Here is a 22398-nt window from a genome sequence, read left to right on the forward strand (position 1 = left end):
ATTACACCGCCACTAATGGAGAAGTCCATTACATTCGATTATACCACAGTGTATTAGTCTCTGTGTACAATGTTCTCCTGGTTCTGTTCCTCTCGCTCTGCATCACTTCCTGGAGGTTGTTCCAGTCTCCATGGAACTTCTCCACTTTATTATTCCTTTTAGCACAATAGTATTCCATCACCAACATATACCACAGTTTGTTCAGCCATTCCCCAATTGATGGGCATCCCCTCGTTTTCCAGTTTTGGGCCACCACAAAGAGCGCAGCTATGAATATTTTTGTACAAGTCTTTGTGTCCATTATCTCTTTGGGGTACAGACCCAGCAGTGCTATGGCTGGGTCAAAGGGTAGATATTCTTTTGTTGCTCTTTGGGCATAGTTCCAAATTGCCCTCCAGAATGGTTGGATCATTCTGGAAAGCAATTTCATACTGTGTCCCCTAAATTATTAAAGTCTAAGTGTCCTCTCTCTCTCTCTCTCTCTCTCTCTCATTCTCTCTCTCTCTCTCTCATTCTCTCTCTCTCTCTCTCATTCTCTCTCTCTCTCTCTCTCATTCTCTCTCTCTCTCTCTCTCTCTCTCTCTCTCTCTCTCTCTCTATATATATATATATATATATATATATATATGCTAGGACTAAAAGGAAATATCCAAAAGAAGAAAAAGAAGAAGGGTAAAGATACATACTCACATATGCATATCATCTCTCTATTTGAGGGGATAAATAACTGGAATCTAAAGGAATGATTAACATTTGGGGAATGAGTGAACAAATTATTGTATATTCATATAATGGAACATCTTTGTAGTATAAGAAATTATGAAAATGATGGCTTTTAGAGAAACCTGGTGAAACTTTGGGAACTGATGCAAAGTAAAATGAGTGAAACCAGTAGAATGAGTTATACAATAACCACAAAATTGTAAAGACAAACAATTTTGAGACTTATGAATGCTGATTAATGTAATGACAAACCAAGATTCCAGAAGAGGAAAGATGAAAAATACTATCCACTTCCTAACAGAGAGATGATAGACTCAAAATATAGAATGAAACATAACTTTTTTATATGCCTAAAGTGTGAATTTGTTTTGTTCAACAACACATTTTTCATGTAAGAGTTTTATTTTTTGTTTTTCCTGAAGGGTAGAGGAGAAAAAAAACTTGTTAATTGAAAAAAAATTAAAGAAAGCAAACTTTAAAAAATTAAAAGGGTATGGAAAAAAGATGTCATCAATTGAAGATAGAATTATCCTGGGTTAGTCCTATGCTCTTGGGTCACAGAAAATTCTTTTAGATATATTTTCTTTAAGGTCTCAGTTATTGACAAGAAGAGAACACAAAAATACTTCAGAGAAGACCTTATATTTTCAGTTTGGGTTTTTTCCCCTCTATGATAAAAAGAGTAAATGCCAGGAGGGATTAAGAACTCTTGCTACTGAGTAGTTGAAAAGAAATAGAGGAGCGAAGAGATCCAAAACTTTGCTTGCTACTGAGTATACTATAAAAAATACAGTATGAAACCCAGCAGGCTTCTACAAACAAAGCGTTCCTTTAAGTTAATTAGTATTATATAGAAAATGAACTCTTCTGCTTATTTACAAAGCTACAGATTTATGTAAAGTAAAACCAATTATACTTAATGCCTAAACTATTCCAGGTGCTCAGTGACAGTGTTGCTAAGCACTGGAGATTAAACTACTCTTTGAAAATGTCTTGTTCTAAATAGAAGAATGCATAGTAGTTACATTTTTAGCTAATCATTAATATTGTAAATTTCAGGGTTTTTGCAGTTACTTTTGGTTAATAATTTCAGAGGTCATTGTATACTCTGAGAAAAACTAGAGGTTTAATATTTGTTTTTTGGCTACCTTCTACACAGTAATATATTACAGAAAGATGAATTGGAAAAAGATTGAAGTCTCACTTGTTAGCAGTAAGATCTACTGAACAACTCTTATTAAAGGTCTGAGAGTATCTTGATTATTTGATTCCCTTTTTGAAACCAAAGTTTTGCAATGGTACTTCTGTAACAGAAAAATGTTGCAACAGGAGGGATTTGGTTAGTGTCTGGCTTCAAAATTAGTGATAAAAAAAGGAGGAAGAGGACCTGTAAAGTCCCAAGGAGAGTGTGAATAGCTCGTCACTTAACTTTAAAATAGAACTGGTTTGAGCAAAAGAAACACCTGGAATTTTATAGCAGTAGCTTGGCAAAATGAATACACACACCATACCAAGTCAGATTTTACACATCTTTTGTTCCACAAATCTAGAATCTTTTATACGCACTCTAAAAGGCTTTATTACTGTGACAGTAATAGTAAACTTTTCCTATCTTGTGCTTAAATAGCAGATGCCATAGAATAAATGGTTACCCCCCTATTAACCCCCTGCAGAGTTCAGATTGGAAATCAGAGGTGGGTTATTTGGCTTTTCAGACATCACTTCACTGTAAAGGAGCCACTTTCTTTGCAGATGGCATAATCCAGATATCTAAAGCAGTATCACAGCAGCAGTGCAGACAGAATGAAGTTTAGCACTAGGGTTTCTCTTCCAGCCTCTCTGCTCTGCTTGGTGATCCTGCTCAGTCTTCTGGTCAGTCAATATAGTCATAACCTTCTTTCTCTTTTTCCTTGGTTTGCATATTCTCATTAATTCATATAACCTCAACAGATACTACACCTTCTGAATGTCACCTCTTTTGATCATTGGTTCTCTAGTGGGAACTTAACCTTTCGACTTGGAGCATGTTTTCTAATCATCCAATTCAAATCTTGGTTACTGTAACATATAGGTAATACATAGATATAATTGTGATCCTCAGAGAAATTGGCCATCTGTTGAGGTGTTCTTTATTTTTTTCTTAAAGTGACAAAAAAAGAAACTCTGGTTAATATTATGAATGCTGTTTTTCAATAACTGTTCTTTCTACATTAGGAATTTCTTTTTTTGAAAAGCAGCAGATATGTATTTTAGAAAGATTTTATCATATAGATTGATTTAATTTTGAAATAACTGTTCATCCAACAAAATATGCATATATAAGTATTATTGTAAAGTCTAAATTTCTTATTTTAATTATTTTCTCTATTCCAAATTGTTTTCCTTCCCCCTTCTTCCACCTTAATAGACAAGAAATGCCATACTCATTATACATATGAAGTCATATAAAGCATAAAATCTAAATCTCTACAAATCTTTAAAGACAAAACAAAAAAAGAATAATAATGGTATAAATCTCAAAAATGTTGAGTCTTACATCAAGATACTCAGCCTGAAGGTTACAAATCAAAAACACTGTGATGACAGGTCAAATCCATTTTCATAAAGTTGTCTCCCAAGGATCAATAGTGGAAGAAAACTCCATGACACTGTCATAATATTTTAGGTACTGGTCATGTTGGAGGAATGTTTCTTCAAGATGATGTCTTCTGATTCTCTGGTTATAAAATTGATCTAGATTATAATATCTAAAAAGAAGCAGGGGAAAGAAAAGGAGGAGGTTGAGAAAGAAGAGAAAGAGAACTATTACTACTATTATTACTGTTATTATTCTACCTTCATGTTAATCTGTGTGGCAAGTATATGGGCTACTTTCTTCTTTTTTAAGTTCAAAGTCCTTTTAAAAATTATCATCCTGTTCTAAAATGCATCATTAATTTGAGGAGAACATTTTCCAAATTGTTCAGAGGAAATAAAAGTAAAATCCTTTCTTTTGTCACTACTTGTGGGACAATGAATCAATTACTTAATCTTATTTTTTAAATTATAAATTGAGGGAGGTGGTTTAGATGGCCTTTAAAGTCTCTTCCAGTTCTAAATTTATGGTTTTATATCATATGCTGAAATTCTCTAGGATAAGAGAGCCTGGATGGAATGGGTAGTTTTCAGGAATGATATCCTAAAAAGAAAAAAAAGAAATAACTCTGTTGAGAAGAGAAAAGGAGGATTATTTAAATCAGACATTCTTAAAATATTATCCAAGGGTACATTTTAGGAGATATTTGAATTTCTATAGATTTTGATAAATATATTTCTATATAATTATTATCCTTTGTCATTCTATATGTACGTTATTTTAAGTATTTGAAAGCATTATTCTGAGAAGTAGCCTATGGCACAAAAAAGCTTAATACTACTTGTTGAAAAAGTAGCAATGTGGAAACATGGAGAACTCACCAACCAATTTGGAAAATAGATAGGTAGGTAGATGTGGTGAGTACATGGAAGAATTATATAAGAAGCACTAAAGCTTAGAATGAACCAACTCTCATAAAGAAAGGGAAATACACAGCATTTCAAAAGACATCAATTATGTCAGAATGTGTTTACCAAAATATATATATTAAAATAAGATAATTGATACTAGGCTAAGAACCCTTGGGTTAGGACCACTACTTTGTGGGGATGGCATGATGATTACTGAAAACCTAAAGAAGTAAAAGAGCTGTTAAATTTTTATTTCATTTTTCTTTTCTCTGAAAAAATAACATTATCTTTAGACTAGAAAGGGAAAAACAAATATGACAGATATGATAGGAAGTTCATATCCAAGATAATTAAAAACATGGTAAAAAAATTGGCTCCCCTTGATGTATTCAAGTTATCCAGTCTAGATGAACAATGATCTTGCGTACTACATACATTGAGCCCATCAGTGATCTCTAGAAAGAACATGGAGAATGGAAGAAGTACTGAAGCACTGAAGATAAGCAAATGTCCTGATTTTTTTAAAAAAAGAGGGGAATTGAATATGCAGCCTATAAGCCAGAGAGTTTGGCTTTGATTATGGGGTGGGAGGTCAGGACTAGAATATAATTTTTTTGTATAATCCCCTACCTTCTGAATTAAAATCAATGCTGTATCATGTATTGATTCCAAGGCAGAAGAGTGGTAAAGGCTAGTCATTGGGGGTGAGGGGTGGGGTTAAATGACTTGCCCAGGGTCCCAAAGCTAGAAATTCAACCTTACATTTAACTCAAATTTAAATACTGAGCCACCTAGCTGCTCCCAACTAGAATATATTATTAAAGACATGTTTATTGAATATCTTATTAAGAAAGAGGTAATCATGAAGAGCCTGTATAGAATCATCAAGAATAGGCCACTCTACACTATCCTTATTTTTCTTTTTCTGATAGTACTGTTTAATTTGTAGACAATGAAAGTGTCTTAGTTATAATTTATCGATATTTTATTAAAGCATTTAATAATTTTTATTCTTTTCTCTTTGGAAAACAGATATGGACTATATAAAATATTATAATTGGATATGTTCAGAACTAATACAATATGAAGATATAGAGTCATGAATGATTTGAGATTAATTTGGAAGCAAGATCTTTGTGGAGTATTCCATCCCCAACTCTGCATGAGGACCAGTGCTTGGTTTATCCCATTTAACAAGTATGGTTAGAGACAAGCATGGAAGGGAAACTTTCTAAATATATAGGTGATTCAAAGATGCTAGGAAGAGTTCACGCATTAGACCAGTGTGAAGATGCAAGAAGAATTTGATAGGCTTAAATTTTTGCTTTAATTAGATGCAAAATTAAGAGCAATTTAGAGAAAGTCTTACATTTGCATTTTAAAAAATTGCTTTATAAGTTAAAATGGGGAAGTCAAGGTAGGAGAGCAGTTGATTTGAAAAAAAAATCTGGGGTTTTTATAGGACTGTAAGATCCATACAAATATATAGTTTCATATGTCATTCAAAGAAAAAGCAATGCCATTGTAGGTTGTATTAAGATAAACAATAACATGTTAGAATAAAGAAATGATACAGTGCTATGCTCTGCCTGGATTAGATCACTTTTGGAGTATTGTGTGCAGTTCTGGGAATATTTTAGGGGTTACATTGGTAAAGTAGAGAACGTACAGAGAAAAGCAACTAAGATGATGAAACATTCTGAGTACATGCTATTTCAGTTTTGATTAGAAGAATTAGAGATATTCAGTGTGGTAAAGAGAAAGGTGACATGATATTTGTCTTCAAGAATTTGAAGAGTTGACAACTCTTAGAGGGATGAAAAATGTTCTGTTTGCCCTACATGACAGAACTAGGAACAAAAGGTAGAAGTTTCAAACAAAGATTTAATCATAAAAACCTAAAGATTCCTAATAATTAGAGCTATCCAAACGTAGAATGAGCTGCCTAAAAAGGCAATGGCTTCTTACTCATTTGTAGCTAGTAGGTGGATGCTAACACAGATCAGTTCAGGGAAATATAGATGGATTAGATGTGTATGAGTGGTGGGATATCACTGGATTAATGAGTTGGATATATGGGTGAGAATGAATGCAAGGAAAAATGGGAAAAGAGAGACTATGAAACAATCCCAAGTTCTTATTAAAGAATTTTACTTAGGCTTCTGCTGACCTTGAAGTGAACACTCTTCCTTTAAAAACTTAAATGTAAGTGCCTAACCAATATTCAATTCCTGGCTATTTATTTAATGATATTTGCTTTTAATATCAATTGCTGGCAACTAGTATAATTATTGACAACCATAGGGTGATTTTTATGTTTTAAAATATTAATCTTTAATGCAGAAAAATTACTTCTTAGTTCTTTAAATTTGAGCAAATCAGTATTTTATTGAAAAGATCAATTCAAAACTCAAATTCTAAATTTTAATTCATTCCTCTGAATAATCTATATCATATAGTGATCATATAGCAATTTATCTATTCATGATATGCAGAATTCTTAGTTGGCTTAATGATTTGTCCTAGGACCAATATTTCATTAAATTAAAAAATTTTCCCTCCACCACTGTCTACTATTTAATTAGGTACTTACCTATGTGAAATGCGCCAGAATCCTAGGATGTTCAGCAACATTAATGATGCCAAAAAGAAGAAAGAGTTTTCTAAATTGCCTTTGTTTAATGCATTTGGAAACCAGTTTCCTGTGTGAAACAAATGTAATTGTTATTCATCTCCAAAGAAGTTACGATGTCTAATCATTACATAATCCATAGTACTTGTTTTGGTTTAGTCATGTCAACAAAGCTTTGCCAAAGCTCCATTGTTGCTAATTAATTTTATTCTGTAATAGGCAATAACATAATCCAGAGATGATATTCAGAACATTTTATGTCATCTTTGGAGGTCAGAATAATTTAATATTGTGGAATATGATCTGAGTCAAGAAATTTTGGTACTCATTCAGATTTCCTTGTTATTTATGTGAACATGGACACTTTGCCTCCTTTTTCTCAAAAGAAAAATGAGATAACAATTAAGAACAAGTTTTTATTAAGCACCTACTAGGCACTCTTTTAAGCCCTGGGGGCACAAAGAAAGCAAAAAAGACAGTCTCTGTCCTCAAAAAACTTGCCATCTAATGGAAAAGATATCAAGCAAAAAATGTATATACAGGATAAATAGGAAATATTTAAGAGAAGGAAGACATTAGAATTAAGAGTGGTTGATGAAGGCTTCTAGTAAAAGATGAGATTTTAGTTGAGCCCTAAAGGAAACCATGGAGGTCAGTTATCAGAGTGGGAAAAAATAGCATTTCATGTATGGGGAAATAGTCAGAGAAAATAGTTGGAACTCATAGTCTTGGAGAGTGATGTACCATGAAGCTGGAAAGATAGGATAGGACCAGGTTGTGGAGATCTTTAATAGGTAAATGGAGGTGTTTAAATTTTATTCTAGAGGCCATATGAAACTACAGATACTTATTGGATAGAGCAATGACAAGGCCAGATCTGCACTTGTGGAAAATTACTTTGGCAGCAGAGTGGAGGATGTACTGACTTTCCAAGAGTCTAGATGAGAAGCAATAAGAGCCAGAACTAAGATGAGAACTATATAAGCAGAGAGACATGGTAAGATTCAAGAGATGCTATGAAGGTAGAAATTGAAAGATTTTTCTACTAATTGACAACTTAGGAAGAGCTAGAGTTAGGAATTGGGGATAATGCCAAGATACAGCCATTTTATATTTTTATAGCTTAAAAGAAATTGATGTTAATTCCATATCATAGAATAGGGATTATTGGTCAAACCAATGAACTCTCATCTTAAACATACAAATTGTTACTCCCTTAAACATCCTAACTTATCACATCTTCAAATTACTTATTTCCCATGACCTGTTCTTTTACCCTACCTCAGTCACACTTCGAGATGGTTATAGCCTTGATCTAAGTGTTCAACTTCCATGTTCATTAACTACACAATTTCTTTATCTGATCATGTTCTTTAATTATTCTATGTTCCCTTCTGCCTTTGAATTCTGATCATGTTATTTCATTATTCTATGTTCCTTTCTGCCTTTGACTGCTAGCCTTTTTCTTTAGTATGACCTCTAATTTCTCCACTCCTCACTTGTTTCCCAGGTCATCAATCTTCCACTGGCTACACTAATCTCTCCTCTATTTGATGCTTTGGTGAAATAATAGGACAATACTGTCCTTTACATTTGAGCCTATTTCCCCCTTATTTCATCATTAATTGTGCCTTGCAAAGTTCTGATCTTGTATTACTTTCACAATTCATTATCTTCACTCCTATTAGTGTGTTGCTGAATAAAACTTGGGAAAATCACAAAACCATACCATGTCCATTACAAATTTATGTTATGTAGTCTCAACTGGGTTCTCACAGAAGTAAGGAAATCCTTCTATATTTCCTTAATCAATTCACTATTCTAGTCATCAAAATGGCCATTCCAATTCTGATTCCTCTTCATTCTTTCCATGGCGTCCTTTCCTCACCCTCTCATCCTCCTCATATTTTACAGGAAAAAAAATTGACCTTTCACAAGAGCTCTCTCTTCTCCCCTTCTCTTCATCTCATTCCATTGAGGTATATTTCCCCACTCTCTCATCTTATACCCTTGTCTCATGTGAAGAGGTGGTATTTTTCCTTGCTAAGGAAAACAACTCTAAATGCACAAGTGATCCCATTTCAACTAGGATAAAGTATACAATCTCTTGTTTGGTTTTTAAATGCCTTTCCCAGTTCCCCCTATTGCTAATTCCTTCCCTCTGAAATTGCCTTCAATTTAGACTGTATATTGCATGTGTATGTTTAGTTATTTATATGCTGAAATATATTTATATGAAATATATGAAAATATATTTATATGCATTAGAATGTGAACTCATGGGCAGGGAACAGATTTTTGGACTTTTTTTATTACCATCATTTAGCATGATGCCTCCTACATAGCACATACTTACTGCTTATTGAATGATCTTCTTCTCTATTAGAAAATGTACGTCCTTTAATGTCAGGGACTGTCTTTCATTATTGTATTTATATCCTTATCACTTAGCACAGTGCTTGGAATGTGGTAAAAATAAATAGTAAATGTTCTATCTATCTATCTATCTATCTATCTATCTATCTATCTATCTATCTGTCTGTCTGTCTGTCTGTCTGTCTGTCTGCCTGCCTGCCTGCCTGCCTGTCTATCAAGCTATCCATCAATCTCTCTTTCATTTACCATTTATCTATCTAACAATTTATTGATCACTTGTATTTTTCTCTGGAACAGTGTAACTAAGTTTAGAGCTGATTGGCCATAAGGTGAAGGATTTTTCTACCTTAGGAACTCTCACAGACAATATACTAAATAATAATGTATGGCTCTCTGTTTTGGTGGATGGGGCATCCATTCCAAGAGATTCATCCTGGAAATAATGAAACATATATTATATGCATAAAATTATTGTTATATATAATTGTGACCTATACTAAAGACCCATCTTTTTAAAACACAGAGGTGAATATAAGTCTGCGAAGATTATTTCAGTGGAGCACCAATCAGTTAATAACATTTATTAAGCATCTACTATGTGCCAAGTGCTATGACAAGCACCAGAGATACAAAGAAATGCAAAAGATTCTTCCTGTTCTCATGGGGGAGACAACATGAAAACAATTATGGACGAACAGGATATATATAGAATATATATTGGAGATAATCACTAAAGGGAAGGCACAACCATTAGAGGGAATCATAAAAGGTTTCTTGTGGGGAAACCTGATGGAATTTTTAGTTGGAATTTGGAGAATAAGCTCTGAAATGATCAAAGTCGCCTAACCTGGAAATCTGCACCATTAATCAACAAAGGGTTAGATATAAAGTCTACCCAAAGTGTTTACTGTTATTCTTATTCTTTGGCCACAGCAACTCATGAAAGCCAGCTTCTAAGTCATAATTGTGTTGTATTCTTCCTTGGTAGAAGAATTATCCACCAGGTTGAAATCATGGATCTTTGAGGTATTAAAATATTAAAGTAGGATAAAGTATCATTACCAAAAGGACATATGATATCATCTAAAACAAGGAAATCTGAGGGGATTTTAATTGGGATTTGGAGGACAAGCTCTGATATGACCAAAGCCACCGAATATGAGAAAATCACCTAATCTGAGACCAGTTTAATTAAGTTTGAGAGACATAAACAGAGAGCTGGTTAACAAGATGTCATGATTAAAATTGTCTCAAGAGACTGATTCTTGAGTTAGAATATAAGTCAAATGATTTTATCAGGTTAATTGATTAGGTCAGCATCATAGCTGATAAAGTGATATAGATCTTGATGTTCTCTTGAGGACTAGGGTAACCAGAGCTGAGTTAGGACACATAATAAATAGATTTTTAGGAGCTCATTGTTTAGCCCCACCCCATCCCCATCCTCCCAAAATATCATTAGTTGGTGATAGATAATTAAGAGGTGAACCATCAGCCTATCCTTTCCTTCCTAACTTCACAGCTAGACAAGTTACATAGGCCAGAAAAGAACCCTTCTTCCCTTCATCTATTAACCAAATTCTGTTAAAGAAGAAGACATGCCTTGGGATTTCCAAAGATAAAGAAAATTAAAAAAGCAACACACTAGATGGTATCTCTGACCCAGATCTCAGACACAGTAATACATAGTAATTCTTAATGTACCAGAATTAATGCAGTATGTGAAAAATAAATTCTCACAAAGTGATTATTGTACACGCTGATGGTAGAGACAATATAAAACCAATCAGGTACAAACAGTATAAATTGGACATATTAGAGGAAAGGAATTAGTATTAAAGAGGATAAGAAAGACATCTCAAGGGGGAATATAAATATAAGCATACATATACATATGTACATATACATAGACACATATACATGCATATATATATAAATAAACACATGTGTTGAGTCATTTTTCAGTTGTGAACAACTTTTTGTGATCCCATTTGAAGTTTTATTGGCAGAAATATTGGAATGGTTTGCTCTTTCCTTCTTCAGCTCATTTTATAGATGAGGAAACTGAGGCAAACATGGTTAAGTGACTTTCCCAGAGACACATCTATAAGTATCTGAGGCTAGATTTGAACTCATGAAAATGAATTATCCTGACTCCAGGCTGAGCCCTTTGTCCACTGTTTCACCTAGCTACCATTATATACGCATATATGTGATATATGTATGTGTATACACACATATGCTGTTCTACTATAATTTATTTTCCTTATAATCTTATGCATTTCTTTTACAAATTTAAAATTTTATTTTCAAAAGAAGACCATAAACTGCACCATAGTGACAAAGGAGCCTATGACTCAAAAAACTTAATAACCTCCGTTCTCAATTATTATTCCCAAAGGAACAATGTTTCCTATACTTCACAGTGAAAATATGCATTCAATTACTCTTCTTTTTTTTTAATATTTTATTTGATCATTTCCAAGCATTATTCATTAGAGACATAGATCATTTTCTTTTCCTTCCCCCCCCACCCCCCCACCATAGCCGACGCGTAAATCCACTGGGCATTACATGTTTTCTTGATTTGAACCCATTGCTATGTTGATAATATTTGCATTAGAGTATTCATTTAGAGTCTCTCCTCTGTCATGTCCCCTCAACCGCTGTATTCAGGCAGTTGCTTATCCTCGGTGTTTCTACTCCTACAGTTTATCCTCTGCTTATGAATGGTGTTTTTTTCTCCTAGATCCCTGCAAATTGCTCAGGGACATTACACCGCCACTAATGGAGAAGTCCATTACACTCCTCTCGCTCTGCATCACTTCCTAGAGGTTGTTCCAGTCTCCATGGAACTCCTCCACTTTATTATTCCTTTTAGCACAATAGTATTCCATCACCAACATATACCACAATTTGTTCAGCCATTCCCCAAATGATGGACATCCCCTCATTTTCCAGTTTTGGCCACCACAAAGAGCGCAGCTATGACTATTTTTGTACAAGTCTTTTTGTCCATTATCTCTTTGGGGTACAGACCCAGCAGTGCTATGGCTGGATCAAAGGGTAGATATTCTTTTGTCGCCCTTTGGGCATAGTTCCAAATTGCCCTCCAGAATGGTTGGATCAGTTCACAACTCCACCAGCAATGAATTAATGTCCCTACTTTGCCACATCCCCTCCAGCATTCATTACTTTCCTTTGCTGTTATGTTAGCCAATCTGCTAGGTGTGAGGTGATACCTCAGAGTTGTTTTAATTTGCATCTCTCTGATTATAAGAGATTTAGAACACTTCTTCATGTGGTTATTATTAATAGTTTTGATTTCTTTATCTGAGAACTGCCTATCCATGTCCCTTGCCCATTTATGAATTGGAGAATGGCTTGATTTTTTGTACAGTTGATTTAGCTCTTTATAAATTTGAGTAATTAAACCTTTGTCAGAGGTTTCTATGAAGATTTTTTCCCAGTTTGTTGTTTCCCTTCTGATTTTAGTTACATTGGTTTTGTTTGTGCAAAAGCTTTTTAGTTTGATGTAGTCAAAATTATTTATTTTACATTTTGTGATTCTTTCTGTGTCTTGCTTGGTTTTAAAGCCTTTCCCCTCCCAAAGGTCTGACATGTATACTATTCTGTGTTTACCCAATTTACTTATGGTTTCCTTCTTTATGTTTAAGTCACTCACCCATTTTGAATTTATCTTGGTGTAGGGTGTGAGGTGTTGATCTATTCCTAGTCTCTCCCACACTGTCTTCCAATTTTCCCAGCAGTTTTTATCGAATAGTGGATTTTTGTCCCAAAAGCTGGGATCTTTGGGTTTATCGTATACTGTCTTGCTGAGGTCGCTTTCCCCCAGTCTATTCCACTGATCTTCCTTTCTGTTTCTTAGCCAGTACCAAATTGTTTTGATGACTGCTGCTTTGTAATATAGTTTTAGGTCAGGGACTGCAAGGCCCCCATCATATGTGTTTTTTTTTTTCATTATTTCCCTGGATATCCTTGATCTTTTGTTCCAAATGAATTTTGTTATGGTTTTTTCTAAATCAGTGAAGAAGTATTTTGGTAGTTCAATGGGTATGACACTAAATAGATAAATAAGTTTGGGTAGGATGGTCATTTTTATTATATTGGCTCGTCCTATCCATGAGCAGTTAATGTTTTTCCAATTGCTCAAGTCTAGTTTTAGTTGTGTGGAGAGTGTTTTGTAGTTGTGTTCATATAGTTCCTGTGTTTGTCTCAGGAGGTAGATTCCTAGGTATTTTATTTTGTCTAAGGTGATTTTGAATGGGATTTCTCTTTCTAGTTTTTGCTGCTGAGCTGTGTTGGAAATATATAGAAAAGCTGATGATTTATGTGGGTTTATTTTGTATCCTGCAACTTTGCTAAAGTTGTTGTTTATTTCGATTAGCTTTTTGGTTGAATCTCTAGGATTCTTTAGATAGACCATCATATCATCCTCAAAGAGCGACAACTTGGTCTCCTCCTTGCCTATTTTGATGCCTTCAATTTCTTTTTCTTCTCTAATTGTTACTGCTAGTGTTTCTAGTACAATGTCAAATAGTAGAGGTGATAATGGGCATCCTTGTTTCACTCCTGATCTTATTGGGAATGCGTCTAGTTTATCCCCATTGCAGATTATATTAGCTGATGGTTTTAGATATATACTGTTTATTATTTTTAGGAATGACCCTTCTATTCCTATGCTTTCTAGTGTTTTTAGTAGGAATGGATGTTGTATTTTATCAAATGCTTTTTCTGTGTCTATTGAGATAATCATGTGGTTCTTGTTGGTTTCCTTGTTGATGTGGTCAATTATGTGGATGGTTTTCCTAATATTGAACCAGCCCTGCATCCCTGGTATAAATCCTACTTGATCGTGGTGGATGATCCTTCTGATCACTTGCTGGAGTCTTTTTGCTAGTATCCTATTTAAGATTTTTGCATCTATATTCATTAGGGAGATTGGCCTATAGTTTTCTTTCTCTGTTTTTGACCTGCCTGGTTTTGGAATCAGTACCATGTTTGTGTCGTAAAAGGAGTTTGGTAGAACTCCCTCTTTGCTTATTATGTCAAATAGTTTGTATAGTATTGGGATTAACTGTTCTCTGAATGTTTGATAGAATTCACTGGTGAATCTATCAGGCCCTGGGGATTTTTTCTTAGGGAGTTCTTTGATGGCTTGTTGGATTTCATTTTCTGATATGGGATTATTTAAGAATTCTATTTCCTCTTCTGTTAGTCTAGGCAGTTTGTATTTTTGTATATATTCATCCATATCCCCTAAATTGGTGTATTTATTGCCATATAATTGGGCAAAGTAATTTCTAATGATTGCCTTAATTTCCTCTTCATCGGAGGTGCTGTCCCCCTTTTCATCTTTAATGCTGTTAAATTGCTTTTCTTCCTTCCTTTTTTTAATTAGATTGACCAGTACTTTGTCTATTTTCTTTGTTTTTTCAAAGTACCAGCTTCTTGTCTTATTTATTAAATCAATAGTTCTATCACTTTTGATTTTATTAATTTCTCCCTTAATTTTTAGGATTTCTAGTTTGGTTTTCTGCTGGGGGGTTTTAATTTGATTGCTTTAGAGTTTTTTCATTTGCATTTCCAATTGATTGATCTCTGCTCTCCCTAGTTTGTTAATATAAGCATTCAGGGATATGAATTTACCTCTGATTACTGCTTTGGCTGCATCCCAAAAAGTTTGAAAGGATGTCTCGCCATTGTCATTTTCCTCGATGAAAGTATTAATTGTTTCTATGATTTCTTCTTTAACTAAACGGTTTTGGAGTATCATATTGTTTAATTTCCAATTGGTTTTAGATTTGGTTTTCCATGTACCATTACTAATCATTATTTTTATTGCCTTGTGATCTGAGAAGGCTGCATTCATTATTTCTGCTTTTCTGCATTTGTGTGCTATGTTTCTGTGACCTAATGTATGGTCAATTTTTTTGACCATACATTTTTGACCAATTTTGATCAATTTTGACCAAAAATTTAAATTTTTGTGAATGTGCCATGTGGTGCTGAAAAGAAGGTGTATTCCTTTTTATCCCTATTTATTTTTTCTCCATATGTCTATTAATTCTAATTTTTCTAAGATTTCATTCACTTCTTTTACCTCTTTCTTATTTATTTTTTGATTTGATTTATCTAAATTTGATAATGGTTGGTTTAAGTCTCCCACTAATATGGTTTTGCTGTCTATTTCTTCCTTCAATTCTCCTAGTTTCTCCATTAGAAATTTGGGTGCTATATTTTTTGGTGCATACATGTTGATTAATGATATTTCCTCATTGTCTAAAGTCCCTTTTAACAAAATATAATTACCTTCCCTGTCCCTTTTGATCAGGTCTATTTTTGCTTTGGCTTTATCAGATATCATGATTACCACTCCTGCCTTCTTTCTGTCAGTTGAGGCTCAGAAGGTCTTACTCCATCCTTTAATTCTGACCTTGTGGGTGTCAACCCGCCTCATGTGTGTTTCTTGAAGACAACATATGGTAGGGTTTTGGATTCTAATCCATTCTGCTATTCATCTACGTTTTATGGGTGAGTTCATCCCATTCACGTTCAAAGTTATGATTGTCATTTGTGGAATCCCTGGCATTTTGATATCCTTCCCTAATTGTAACCTTTTCTTCTTCGGCTCTACCTTTTAGTCCAGTGATTTACTTTGAATCAGTCCCCCTTGTCCCCTCCCTTGATGTTTCCCTTTTTAGTCACTCTCTTTTTGTTCCCTCCCCCTCCCCCCCTCTGTTTTCCTCCCTTTTTATTTTCCCTCTCCCCCTCCCCTCCTTGGTTTTCCCTTCTCCCTACCCTTGTTGGGTAAGATAGAATTCAAGATCCCATGGATCTGGATGTTTTTCCCTCTCAGAGTTGATTTCCCTGAGATTAAGGTTTAAGTAAAAAACCCTCTCTTCCTCTCCTTCTTATAGGAGTTTTCTTCCCCTCCCCTTCCCATGTGAATCTTTGTGTGAGAAAGATTATTCTATTTGGTCTTTCTTTACCCCCTATTTATATATTACATTTTCCCCACATGTTAGTATACATAGATTGATATAAATGTAGTCCTTATAGAAGAGAGTTTGAATAAAAGAAGAAGATAACATTTTTCTCCTTTCCCCTTTCCTTAATATTTACCTTTTCAGGTATTCCTTGCTCTTTGATTTTCATTATCAAACTTTCCACAGAGCTCTGGTCTTTTCTTTGCAAAAAGTTGGAAATCTTCTATTTTGTTGAATGTCCATACTTTCGCTTGGAAGTATATAGTCAGTTTTGCTGGGTAGCTGATTCTTGGTTGAAGACCCAACTCTCTTGCCTTTCCTAAAATCATGTTTCATGACTCACGATCATTCAGAGTAGAACTTGCAAGGTCTTGTGTGACCCTGATTGGCATTCCTTTATATTTAAATTGTCTTTTTCTGGCTTCCTGTAGGATTTTTTCTTTTGTTTGAGAGCTTTGGAATTTGGCAATTACATTCCTGGGAGTAGTCTTTTGGGGGTTTAGCATAGAAGGTGTTCTGTGAGCTCTGTCAGTGGCTGTATAACCCCCTTGTTCTAGAATCTCTGGGCAATTTTCTTTGATTATATCTTGTATCACGATGTCGAGTTTGGTGTTTATTTCTGGCTTTTCTGGAAGTCCAATTATTCTTAAATTATCTCTTCTCCCTCTATTTTCCAGATCTGTCACCTTGTTGGTGAGATATTTTATGTTCTCTTCTAATTTCTTGGTATTTTGGCTTTGCTTTATTAATTCTTGCTCTTTTACACAATTGTTGTCTTCCAGTTGCCTGATTCTGGCCTTTAAAGCCTGGTTTTCCTTTTCAGTTTGGTCACACCAGTTTTGTAGATGCGTGAATTTCTTTTGCATTATTTCCCACTTTTCCTCCCAGAAGGCTTCCATCTTTTTGGTCATTTCTGATTCAAATTCTTCATGGGTTTGTGGAGAGTTTCCATTTCCTTTGGAAGGTTTCAGAGCATTTTCTTGTGTATTGTTTTCTATCTCCTCTGTATTTTGTATTTTGGCTCCATAGAATGTGTCCAAAGTCACCCATTTCTTCTTATTTTTCTTGGTATTTTGGGGCTTCTGTGCTTCTGTGGAGTTTGCCATCTCTGAATGGGGAGGATTAGCTTTTCTTATCTCTGTCTGGTGTTCAGAGGCTTTAGTCCTGGGCAGATTGTCCGTTCTATGAGCTTTCCCTGAGTTGAACTGAGTATGCCTTAAGGCAGTGACTTTCACTGGAACTGGAATGGAAGGATCCGGCCAGGGGGTTACATTCGCCCCAGGCTCTCTCTGTTTCCCTGCTGTTTGGGTGCCCCCTCCACTGGGTCAGGTTGCTTTCAGGAAGTTGCCTTCAGAATAGCTGGCCCTGAGGCTGTCTTGCCACCTGGAGGGTTACTGTTGTTTCAGAGGACCCTGCTCTCTGAGGGGGGAGGGGCCGCGGCTTCCCGGAACCTTGGACTCTGCGCTCCTACCCCTTAGGTCCGAGTGTTCTCGGGTTCTGGCTTTTGAGGGGGGCCGTACCTTTTGATCCAGGTCCAGGTCCAGGAGGAGGATTCCCAGGGTCTATGCTGTTTATCGTTTTGAATTTCGGCACCTTAGGAGCCTATAGTTTGAGATCAGTCGGGAAGGGTTTCCGGAGATCTGAACTTTAGCTTTCTCTAAGCCGCCATCTTGACCAGAAGTCTCCAATTACTCTTCTTAATGGGCAGAATATTCTGACATATAAATAAAACCAAAGTTGACAACTTTTGAAGAGTTGCATGAGACACAATTCAGACTGATTTTTCCCATAATGTCCTGGGAATTAAAGAAGTAATGTGGGATATCAAGGTAAGGTTAGGGAGAATATATACCCCCTTTTGCCAAGAGTAGCTGTCAAGAATTCTCAAAACAGATGAAGACAGTAATATAAGAACAGAAATCAGTCCAAGTGCCAATGGAAACCAGCAAATTTCAAACAAATATTTTTATTCAGCTCCTACTATGTGTAAAATGTTAGGTCAATTTGATATCACTGACATATATGTTGTAGGTTGTTAATGAATAAAATAAAAATTTGTATTTTCTATTTACTTTCCTAGTTTTCCCATGCTTATTGTTCTAGCTTATTCTTAAAAGATATATTAATTATATTGCCTGTTAAAATAAAACAAATGACAAGCATTGGATACGTGAAGTCAGCTAGGATTGTAGGTGTCAGTTCTGAATGTGAACCGTGCATTATTTGCCATTTAATTTCAAAGTAACTATTATTGTGATTCAACCATGAAAATAAATTTGAATCCATCACATTCTTGTAACTATAAATGAAGCCAGGTGTCAGATTTAAAAGAATATTAATGATTTTCTGCCACTTCATTCTATTATATTATTTAAATTATGGAGATGACTTGTGATTTATTTAATATAGAGGACTCCTGGATGAGGAAACTGTGTAATAATAATAGTAGCTAGCATTTGCAAAGTACTTTAAGCAAAGCAAAACTATTTCATTTTAACTTCAACATAACCATGGGAAGATAAATATTATTATTATCTCCATTTTTTCAGATAGTGAAATAAGAGCACAGAGGAAATAACTTGTCAAGGATTATGCAGCTACTAAGTGTGCAAGGTCAAATCTGAACTCAAGGCTTCCTGATTCCAAGTCTAGCATTACATCCATCATATCACTTCACAGACAGGCTCAGGTTAACATTTTCTTGAGGGAAACCTGCTCTCTTCAAGTCTGTTTCCTAGTGCCATTAACAGCAAATTGAATTCCTCTTCTATCTTTCATAACTCTCTAGTTATACTCTTCCTCAATCTAATAATACCCAACTCTTTCAACTGATATTCACATGGAATGAACACAAAGCAATCTATACCATCATGGTTATTCACCTCTAATCATTTTGCTATTTTTTCAAAGTTTTTCCTAAGGTATGGCTCCCAGAACTTAAAACTATAAACCTGAAATGATTTGCTCAGGATTGCAACTAGTTAGCTAACTACCTACTTTCCTAGCCTTGCACATTATGCTTCTTCTAATTCAGTCCTATTGCATATTCCTTTATATTTACATTCAGTTTTCTCCAGAAACCTATTAGTTATAAGTTTTCTAAAAATTCATTCACTTCCTTCACTTCTTTCTTGTTTATTTATTTATTTTTTGGTTTGATTTTTTTGGATCTGAAAGGGGGAAGTTTAGGTCCCCCACTACTATAGTTTTACTGTTTCTATTTCCTCCTGAAGTTCATTTAATTTCTTCTTTAAAAATTGGGAGACAGTATCATTGGTGCATATACATTATTTATATTGATATTATTTCATTATTTATGGTACATTTTAGCAAGATGTAATTTCCTTTCTTTTTTGGTTCTATTTTTACTTTGGCTTTGTCTGAGATCATAATTGCTTCTCCTGCTTTTTTTTAATACCTCAGATGATGTGCCATAAATTCTCCAGTCCCTTTCCTTTAATCTATGTGTATCACCCTGCTTCAAATGTGTTTCTTGTAATTAATGTATTGTAGGAATCTGGCTTTTAATCCACTCTTCTACCTGCTTCTGTTTTATGGTTGAGTTCATCCTTTTTATTTTCACAGTTATGATTTTAAACCATGTATTCCCCTCTATGTCATTTTCCCTATTTGATACTGATCTTTCTCTCTTTTCACTTTGTCCCTCCTTTCAAGTGTTTTGCTTATAGTCACCACCCCTTACTTAGCCCTCTGTTCTATTCCTCCCACCCTGATCTTATTCTCCTCCTATTTTTCTATGAGGTTAGGTAGCTTTCTGTACCCAAATGAGTATGGTTGTTAATTCATCTCTGAGCCAATTAAAATGAGAATTAGATTTAAGCATTGTCCATCATCACCATCATCCTCCCCTCCACTATAATAGTTTTTTGCACCTCTTTAGGTGGGATAATTTACCCCATTCCAGAGTTTTCCCTTTTGTTTTCTTTCAGTGCCATACTCTTTTTCATTCCTTAATTTTTTTTGCATATCATACCCTCCTAATCACCTTATTCCCACACCCTCTATCTATGTATACCTCTTCTTATAGCAGAGAAGAAAAATTTTAAAAATTACAAATATCTTTCCACATAGGAATATACTCAATTTGACTTCATTGAATCCATTGAATTTTCTCTTTCTTATTTACCTTTTTAGGCTTCTCTTGAGTCTTGTAATTGGACACAAAAATTTCTGTTTAGGTCTGGTCTTTTTATTAGGAATGCTTAGAAATCTATTTTATTAAATAACTACTATAACTACTTCTCCCCAGGGAAAAAATGTACTCAATTTTTCTGGATAGGTGATTCTGGGTTGTAAATCTAGCTCTTTTGCCTTCCTGAATATCAGATTCCAAGTTTCCCCATCCTTTAATGTTGGAGCCTGATAAGTTCTATGTAATTCTGCCTATAGGTCTATACTATTTGAATTTTTTTTCTTTTTGGCTACATGTAGTATTTTCTTCTTGACTTGGGAACTCTTGAATTTAGCTGTAGTATTTTTGGAAATTGTCATTTGGGTATTTATTTCTGGAAGTGATATGTGGATTCTTTCAATTTCTATTTTATCCTTTTGTTCATGAATATCAGGGCATTTTTCTTTCATAACTTCTTGTAATATGATGTCTAGGCTTTTTTTTTTTTAAATCATGGCTGTCAGGTTGTCTAATAATTCTTAAATTGTCTCTGGATTTATTTTCCAGATCAGTTGTTTTAGCAATGAGATATTTCATATTTCCTTCTGCTTTCTCATTTTTAATTTTGTTTTATTGTTTCTTGGTGTTTCAAGAAGTTAATAGCTTCTAGTTGCCCATTTCTAATTGTAAGGAATTATATTTTTTCTGTGATCATTTGAACTTCCTTTTCCTTTTGGTCAATTCTACATTTTAAGAAAATCTTTTTTTATAGTATTTTGTGTCTCTTTTCCCTTTTGGTCAAATCTGCTTCCCATTGTTTGTTTCTTCTCTTCTCCTTTTTTCTTCTGCCTCTCTTAGTTGATTTTGAAAATCCTTTTTGAGTTCTTCCAGAGTCTGAGACCAATTCATATTTTTCTTTTTTTGCACATAGCTGCTTTTCTTTCATTGTCCCTTTCACAAGTCTATGTCTTGTTCTTCTTTGTTTCCACACATTTTTTCTATGGTAAGGTGTTTTTTTTTAAGAATTAAAAAAAATATATCTGCTCATTTTCCAGTCCTTTTTCTTGACTTTCACTTTTATCTTAGAGGTGGACTCTGTTCTCAGGATAGAGAGAGCACTCACTCTCTTATACCTTAGTTTTTCCTTGCTGCTACCCTTAGGGCTATTTCTGAGTTTCTGCAGGTTTCAGTTCTTCCAAGGTGGTATAGTGGCCTCTAGGCTGGGATCTCTGAAAGCTATCTCCCAGTTATGATTCAGTAACCCCTGGGACTACTGGTGGATTGAGGGGCTCAGGCCATTATGCCAGGATCCAGACTCAGGCTTGGGCAGGGGCTTTGGGTCTCACTCTGGGATTGCTCTATGACTGCCTTGCACTGGGGCTTGCAACCTTATCTTTAGCTTGAATAATAGCTCTAGGTCTTGCACAAGACTGCCTTGTGCTTGGATTCAGGATATTACTATAAGCTTGGTCAAGGGCACTGAGCCTCATTAGGGCTCTCACCAGCTAGGCACCTTGCCAACAGCCTTGTGTTGGAGCTTGGGACCTCACTGTACACTTAGACTGATGGTTGAAACACTAAGGGGGTGTGCATGGGATTGTGCTGCTGAAAGCTTAGGCAGGGTCTCAGGGTTTTGACATTGGCTTGGGCCCAGGTTCAGAACCTGGAGGAGTAGACATGTGTAGTGTGGGGTTTGTTATTGTATTACGCAAGTACTTCTTGGTGGGCCTTGCTGTGGGCTATTTCCTCCTCTCATCCCAGTGATCTAGATTCTCTCTGACTACCTTTCAAGTTGCTTTCTATAGGAAAGTTGCTTCACTCCATCTACTTTTTGTTTCTTTCGCTCCAGTAATTATTTTAAAGTATTATTTTAAGACTGGCTGGAGAGGATTCTCAGAGTGGTTTGAGTTTTCCCTGCTTCTACTCTGCTATCTTGGCTCTGTCCCCAGAAGTCAATTCCATGTCACACTTTTGACGTATATCAAGTTCACAGTGCATGAAACCTCTCCAGATTGTTTTCAGACTGCTAGCTAGTATGT

General features: G+C 35.0%; 1 protein-coding gene across 1 annotated transcript in view; it reads right to left on the reverse strand.

Moving 5' to 3' along the window:
• Nucleotides 1-3052: 3052 nt before the first annotated feature.
• Nucleotides 3053-22398, reverse strand: part of SLC15A5 (solute carrier family 15 member 5) — a 146416-nt gene continuing 127070 nt past the window's right edge. The window contains exons 8-9 of the mRNA XM_056800650.1: nt 6803-6911; nt 3053-3470 (exon numbers count right to left, since the gene is read on the reverse strand). Coding sequence (XP_056656628.1) covers nt 3323-3470; nt 6803-6911 — 257 coding nt within the window. The 3' untranslated portion in view covers nt 3053-3322. The remainder of the gene's footprint in view (nt 3471-6802; nt 6912-22398) is intronic.

The sequence above is a fragment of the Monodelphis domestica genome, chromosome 5, assembly GCF_027887165.1.
Source record: "Monodelphis domestica isolate mMonDom1 chromosome 5, mMonDom1.pri, whole genome shotgun sequence".
NCBI lineage: Eukaryota > Metazoa > Chordata > Mammalia > Didelphimorphia > Didelphidae > Monodelphis > Monodelphis domestica.